The sequence below is a fragment of the Pyrus communis genome, chromosome 4 (assembly GCF_041283825.1).
Source record: "Pyrus communis isolate YQ-2024b chromosome 4, ASM4128382v1, whole genome shotgun sequence".
NCBI classification, from domain to species: domain Eukaryota; kingdom Viridiplantae; phylum Streptophyta; class Magnoliopsida; order Rosales; family Rosaceae; genus Pyrus; species Pyrus communis.
The window spans coordinates 21,143,555-21,151,576 of NC_142568.1; the positions used below are offsets into that span (position 1 = coordinate 21,143,555).

At 38.2% G+C, this 8,022-nt stretch overlaps 1 protein-coding gene across 2 annotated transcripts; it reads right to left on the minus strand.

Annotated features, from left to right (window-relative positions):
- Window positions 1-897: 897 nt before the first annotated feature.
- On the minus strand, window positions 898-5,540 carry LOC137722705 (importin subunit alpha-4-like). Of its 2 annotated transcripts, none has more exons than XM_068461773.2 (10): window positions 5,089-5,540; window positions 4,319-4,415; window positions 4,130-4,221; window positions 3,912-4,043; window positions 3,447-3,632; window positions 3,112-3,275; window positions 2,902-2,980; window positions 2,603-2,731; window positions 1,712-1,839; window positions 898-1,607 (listed from the first exon to the last, which is right to left on the minus strand). In XM_068461773.2, the coding sequence occupies exons 1-10, from the start codon at window positions 5,305-5,307 to the stop codon at window positions 1,235-1,237; spliced, it is 1,599 nt and encodes a 532-aa protein (XP_068317874.2). In that variant the 5' UTR covers window positions 5,308-5,540; the 3' UTR covers window positions 898-1,234. The 2 variants fall into 2 exon arrangements, with proteins under 2 accessions (XP_068317874.2, XP_068317873.2); XM_068461772.2 differs by having other exon boundaries at window positions 4,319-4,418; window positions 5,089-5,538.
- Between the last annotated feature and the right edge of the window lie 2,482 nt (window positions 5,541-8,022).

The window sequence follows — 8,022 nt, forward strand, 5'->3', positions numbered from 1 at the left end:
AGGCAAAGTGACACACGAAATAGACATTTTTAGTGCATTTTTGCTCATCACCATATTAATCACCATTAAATTAGTTTAAATTTTGAAATTTATATAGTAATTAGATTAAATCAAACTCATCTATATATATATATATATATATTTAGTCAATCACGAACTCATCTTGTGCAATTTTTAATCTAACAAATCCATCGTTTGAACAAACTCGTCCCGTGCAATCTCTCCCTCTCTCTCAAACCCATGAAACACTCACTCTCTCTGGTCGGTTGAGCTCGCTCAATGCTTTGTTGTACTAATTAAGCAACAACTTTCAGTGTTGTCTTGGTTTCTAGTACCCTCTTCGGTGGAATTTTTATCCAAAACTTGCTCTAATCAAGAACATTCGTCGTCATCATCAACTAATGGAGCTGCATAGTAGTCGGAAATTAGCAATGAAGTCAAACTTGGCCATCTTTTTCCTTCCAAAGCTCTAACAATCTGCTCCTGATCGATGTAAAGAGCAATTTGCAAGTGACACCTTTCAAGCAGGGATTTTTCAAGTTATGGGATTGAGAACCAAATTATAAAGAAAATGAATACAAAGTGTTGGATAGGAGGGATTAGGAAATGCTCCATCGGGCATTACAAAGGCATGTAAAGAGGAATTTGCAGCTGAAACATTCCGAGAAGGGATTGACTAATTCATTTCATATGCTTTGTAAAGCTCATATGATGCATTTCCTAATCCCATGACTCCGCTATCGACCTTTTTCCCGCACCACAAAGTGGGAGCTCATGCGAAACATTTTATTTAAAGCATAACAGCGATGACTTTGGGTTGGATTCAGTAACTCGCAACTCACCCCAACCCCGTTTATCTTTCTCCATAGCCTAGGTTCCATTTAAACCTTGAAAAAATTTGGAAAAATATACATAAAATAAAGATCGATAATCCAGGATTCTAACAAGTAATGAAATAACACAGGAACAAACATATAAGCAGAAGCCATCATTTTAGTTCTAATTCCGCGTAAACACGAGTGACAATTTTTACTACTACAAGTCTTGAAACGCAAAATAAAATGGACAGACAGCCGCTTGTAGCCGTAGCACTTCTATCAAATTCGATAGACGAGCCTATGTGCCAAACGAAAAACCCTGGCCCTTGGCAGTGAGGGAAAATCTGAATGAGGTTTGGCAATTCATCGAAAGGAGGTGAAAAACCTACCCTGCTAGAAACCTAAACCACATTTGTTCATCCAAAATTGAAGCCGCCTCGGGGAGGGTTGGGCTGGTTTGTTCCGAAAGTAATACCTTGTTGAGTTCCATTCCCATTCTCCTGGACTTCCTCATCTTCCTCGGTCCAATATCTCTCCAAGAGCTTGACAGCCTTCTCGTAAATTTCATGGTTATCATGTGTCTGCAGATTCTCAATCTTATCTGACCCCTCGCATTCATCGATGAGTTGTGCATAAAGATTGATCCCGCCATTCATTCCCATTTCTTTGTCAGCCTCACCCACCTTTAGAATGTTCTCAAGACCTTCAAGGCACACCGTTACAATCCTTGGATCTGGGCAGATCAGAAGATCACAAAGCGGTTTAATACAACCTTGGGCCACCAAGAATCTGCAAGAAACAATCATGATTGTTAAATATTGTAAAAATATAACATTAGCACAACCGCATAATGAATCTAATAGACATAATCTAGTGGTAAGGGTAGAGCATACTGTATTTGTTCATGAGATCCTCCAGAAGTGGCATTTGAGATGGCCCATGCAGCCTCCTTTTTTATGTCGAACTCTGCATTTTGGAGAAGTTGCACAAGTGGGCTGATGATACCAGCGTCTATCGCAGCCTGTTAAATAGTAACCGATATACAATAAAAAGTTAAGGGTGTATCAAGAAACACCGTCCAGATCAAACTAATTCTGAGAGAAGCTACGGAATCAAGTAAACTTCCTTGCATCAAAAGGTATTAAGCACATGTACATTTGCAGAGGACACACAACTTCTAAAGAAGTATAAGCATTTTCTTTGCAAAGTGATGATATAACTTGCAGGAAACAAAATACGTCAAAGCAAACTAGAAGTGTTAGCAAATAACGAATTAAAAAAAATCTCTCTTTCCTTGTGACAACTAGCTATGAATACTGTATACAGTGCGGGGATCTTACCTAACAATTCCCCAGCCTATCTTCCACTAATTAAAAGAATTATGCCGCACATCATTCTACTTGTAGAGATGATTATGCAACACCAGACCAGACATCCACCCAAAACACAAACACTGTAGTATAGTGGATTTAATGGGTGCCATGCTTGATCAAATGCATGAAGTAAGCATTAATTGTGTTGCGTTCGGATTGGTGCTTTTCAGAAGAAAAGATTTGAATGACTTCCCAGTCTATATTATCTAAGTATTAGTTTTTATATGAATACAATCCACATGTTAAATACAGTGGATGAACTTCAAATGCTCAAGAAAGAGTAATAAATATTTGTTTGGTGTTTCTGCTTTTAATAGTAGATGCATACAATTTAAACTAAGTATTCAAATCCAAATCCCTAATTTCAATTACACATCCATATCTGAAATGTAACTTCAAAGAATTTTATACCTGTATTTGACCTCTATTCCCAGCTGTGATATTTGAAATTGTCCAACAAGCTTCTTTCTTGATGCTCTTTTTGTGACTTTGTGTGAGAAGTTGACCGAGGCAACTGAGAACTTGGTTGTTAATAGCATACTGGAAAATATAAAGGGGTCACTTTGTTGCTATATATAGTGAAGAAAAATTGGGGCGTTATATGAGAAATAAAAATTTAAATAAGACTCCTATCCGGCAAGAAGACCAGGTTTCAGATAACATTAGGTTCTAATTCTAAAGGGTATACAACTATATATTAGTGTTAATACCTGAGTCTGGGAATCATCACCAGTGACAATATTACCCACTGTCCGAAGAGCAGGTATAAGAACTGTAGGTGATGGATGACTGGCATAAACAAATTGTAGTCATCAAAAACACACACAAGGTGAATATGCTAAACAACTATTCTTAAGTATATCAAACGATTGAAGACCAATGCCACATGTGAACAGTTTGTAATGGGTTTATAAACTTACAGCAGAAGCTCCACAAGTCGTGGACAGACACCTGCATCAATCACAGCCTGAATTTTGTCATTTGAACCATCTGAGAGATAGGATAGGGCCCAGCAAACGTCTGTCAAGACTTCTTCATCATTCAAGTGAATAAGATGTTTTAAAAATGGCAAGGCAGGCTTCACCTGTAAGAGAACATGCCAATAGGCAAGCGGAAAGGGTACTAATTACAGTTATGATAAGGCATCGACCCAAATCATTCTATGAAGGGATACCAGCTGACATTTAAGTTTAACACATACTACTGCTGCATCTGTAAAGTTATAACAAAAAAAATTCTCAAAATGGGCTTGAACCTGATCAAATGGGGTTGGTGGTTTTCCGCGACAAAAGTTAGATAGAGTCCAAGTAGCATTCCTCAGCATGGATAACTTTGAATTTTCATTTAATTGAGCTAGCAATGGCATCAGTGCACCTTGTCCAAGAACAAGATCCCTGCAGTTTGGTGAGTCACCAGCAACATTGCCTAGAGCCCATACTGCCTGTTCAGGAAACAAGAAAGCAAGGATTGCCACGCAGTAAGTCAAACAAGTAGAAATATCTGACAGCAAGGAAGAGAAACTATGAATTATAGAACCAATAAAACTTAGAACCAAAAAAAAAATAAACTACAATAATGAGCCTGATAATTTACGAAGCTTAGATATTGGAAAGATTTCCAGATATTCATGACCCGGAATAATTCAGAAAGTGCAAAGCCTTTTTGAGCAATGCTCTCAATCTTAGGTCAATGAAAAGTGTGAAAGGTAGGGAGAAGGAACCTGCTCTCTGACATCGTCACTGCCAGCGCTAAGAAGCTGCACAAACATTGGGACCGCACCATGCTCAATAACGACTCGTGTATGCTCTGATGTTCCAGATGCAACATTGGTCAAAGCCCACGCGGCTTCAAACTGCATATAAAGATGTAAGTCAACCTCAGTGTCTGATCACACCTTTAAGGATAATTTCACTTTAACAAGAAACAAATTTTCCGTACTTGCAGTTGGGGCAAATCATGTCTTCCAAGAAACTCAACAAACCGAGGGACAGCACCTGCTTTTATAACCTCGTCAATAGGAGGGCTGCGCTCTGCACAAAATGAAAAACAAAAGCCAACAACCTCACACAGATATTCCACCTAAATAGGAAAGAAAATGAACTTGAAGCATTTGATCTGCCCCCATACCAATTGATAATAGCTTCCTAAATTGAGTAGTAGCCTCCAATTGCAGTGCGGGATCATTAGACCAAACTCCTTGCACCAGTGAGGGGATACTTTCCAACTGCTAAACAACACCAACGTCAATTAAGACCCAATTTTTAATATAAGATCAGATAGCAAGAAGAGGAAACATAAAGAGTCAACTTTATCTCATTCACGATTCTCCTTTTCCCGGACTTGAACAAAGAGAAACCAATTACAGAACTTACTCCGAATAAAGAGGGACATTATTCAATGCCTTAAATGTAAAAAACTTTATTTTAACACAGAGACAATGAACTACTAACTTGTTGCTTCCGGTTATCTTCTCGACAGTACAATTTCGAGCAAAGTTTTACTCAAATCTTCAACAACCAAAAGAAACTTAAGATATTATGTACCATTCACCACTTCCCAAACTAGTTGTGCTACTCTTTTAAAACAACTTTTACTTCCTTCACTTGCCCACATTTTCTCTGTACTCAAGCAGAATAGGAAAACAAATCCAATGAAGTCTGAAACACGCATACATAGAACGATTCAACACCCCTTTACAATCAATTTCTTATAAAGCAGTAATTCCCATTTCAATTTCTTCCTCTTTCCTTCACTTTCTTAGCAACCAAGCATACCCAGATAAACTAACTAAAATCCCACAACCATAAAATCCCCTAATCCTCGAGTTCAAGAACCCCAAAACACAAATTAAAGCTAATAACTTTCAAATACAAAAGCAGCAGAAAACGAAGCAGTACCCTCTTCTCCAAAACGACGCCGGATTGGGAGCCATCAAGCAGCTGCTGCTGGGACTGACTCAACCCTTCCCTCCTCTTCTTGAGCAAACTGTCCTCCCGCTTGTTCTTCCTGATCTCCACCAAGTTGTCCTCTCTCCTCCGCCGCGCCTCCTCCGCGTCCACCCCCGTTTTGTACGATTTCTTCCGCACATCGGTGCGCGTGCCCGGCCGCAGAGACATTGTCCTTTCCGATTCGTGGGTTTTGCCTCGCTTCTGGGTCTCTGTGAAATTGCGCCCGCCGAGTGTTTGATGAAATTACTCAGAGACGGCCACAGCGAAGCAAAAACGGATTCGGGTCTGTGGTTTGGCCGAGATCGTATGTATGTCGTATGTATCTATACACGACGCGCATACGGAATCAGCGGTCCACCTGGGAAATAACAACTTGCAATTCAAAAGATATGAAAAATCTTGACCGTCCATTGCATGCCGCCTAGTTTACGGAATCAAACTTTGACACGTGTTGACGATATGTCTGGATTCACATGGACTCACTGCATAATTAATGATTTTATTTTCTTTTTCAAAAAAGTCAATTATCAACTATTCAAAAAACCAAAAAAATTCAATTATCAAGTGATTGATATGACTGAGTTTTGAAATTTTTTTGTATCAGAATTGGATTTTGAATTTGATGATTGACAAATGCTTAATCAGTTTCAAATATCGAGTTTCAATTTATTTTCATCGAATACTATATCTTGACTGAATACAAATGAATTGAAACTATTTAATTAGTAATTTTTATTTAAAAATTATTTTAATAAAAAATTATCTAAATTGAAGAGCGTTTAATCAATTGAATCAAACAAATCAAATCATCTAAAAATACTTACATAAACCACTTATGAATATATATTACTTAATAATTGATACATATCGTTGATTTATTTATACATTTAAATGATTAAATAATTTTTTTATTTAAATAAATTTTTTTGAAAGTAATATTTAAAAAAAAATTGAAAAGTTAAACAATTTGAATTATGAAACTTGTACCAGTAAAATAAGTTATTCGCAATGAGAGAAAGAATTATCCAACCAATAAAACAACGCCGCTAGTCAAAAACAAATAATTCAATCTTGATCTGCTTTTTAAATTTTCCCTCCAAACTTAATTTCAAATAACTTCATATTTGTCTTATTCCCAAGAATTCCACCGAAACAGCTGTCGCGTCTCCTAAATCTGGACCGTCCAAAACTCACTAGACCCCACTTCGCGACTTACTAGATCACCCTCAAGAACAATAAAATTACCGTTATACCCTCACCCTACTCCATATATAAATCCCCCGCCTTCACGCCCTCTCAGACTCTCAGTCTTTATTCTCAAACACAGACTGCAAGAGAGAATGTCTTGGTGGCGGTCCACGTCAGCATTCCGGTCCCGGAGGCTTCTGGAGTGGTTCCCGGAGCTGAGCCTGTCGATCGTGGAAGACATTGTTTGGCCGCTGGTGACGGCGTTCGAGTCCGTGGCCTTGGTCTCCATGCTCTTCTTCTTCTTCGTCTTCTGCGGCTGCACCGTCTGAACCGACTTCCTCTCCTGCTCGTCCCCACGCGCGTGGCTTCAGTTGCGAAGGGGCTGGAGACTGGAGTGGCGAGATTCTCAGAGGCGGAGATGCCGATGCTCAAACTGTGGAGAAGCGTTGAGCACGTGACTTGTGTGTCACGTGAGTTTCGTGAAAATTTTGTATTTTCTTTTTTGTTTATTAGTGGAAGAAAGAGGAAGAGCACGTGACAATCATTGGCATTCTCATTGGTGTCCCCGAGAGCTAATCGTTCAAAAAGAACTTAATTAAGTTTAACTGACTTAATTAGCTCATAAGAAGTTAATTAAAAGTCAATTAGTGAATCGTGTATGGCTACACGTGGACTTTCAATGAATCGTATATGCAATTTAATGAAGTTCATGAGACTTGTTATTAAGATTTCAATGGATTTTAATTTATTTCTATGGATTCTCATGAGCTTTGTAGAGGTCCGTTTAATGTGCATTTCCACTAGTTGCAAATTTTTAATATTTGAAATGGTAGTGATCTGTGTCATGTGTGATGATGGTGGCTATATATCTCAAGGTGACGGGAGGAGGTGGTGATGGCGGCGATGCGGTACGTCGTGGTGGTGGGGATGCTGGTGAAAGTTGTGATAGTGATAGATGTTAAAAGGTGGTGGAAGTGGTGGTAGTGATGGTTGTGACAAGGTGATGGTTACTCATTACTGGCGAAGCTACATAAAGGCAAGAAGGGGCAGCCGTCCCTCCGGTCGTTGGAAATAAAAGCTAGAATTCGGCCCCTCCAATCTTCTGAACCTGTTAAAATGTGGGGGTGCTGAGCTGTTGGGTTTCGATTTCAAGGAAGAAGACAATCTGATTTGTTTGAAACTAGATGGCGTCGTTTACTTTAATATGTGCTATTGGTTATAAAACTCAGTCTTATAATGAAACGGTGTTGTTTGGTGAGCTGCTTTAGTTTCTTTTTTATTTTTAAATTTTATTGATGTGGTCTTCTTTTCCAACCACACTACCACCGCACCATTTTAATTTTGTTCCCTCTCTCTCATTTGTTTTAGACTACAGAAATACAAAAGGTTGATGTTTGTTATTGTTCTTTTTCAATTCTTGTTATTACTTCTAGTATTTAAAATTATAATACAAAAGATTGATGTTTGTTATGGTTCTTTCTCAATTCTTGTTATTATTTCTAGTATTTAAAATTATTTTATTTTTTGTTCTTTGATTCTTCAGAAATGATGACTTTGAGAACTTGTTTTAGATATACAAGACTTTTGTGTGGAAAATGATTTTAGTGTTCTTACTATGTGAGAGATGTTTTTGCTTTTATTGAGAGAGATGTTTACATTGTGAGTGATGTACAACAGTTGTTTGATAACTTGGTT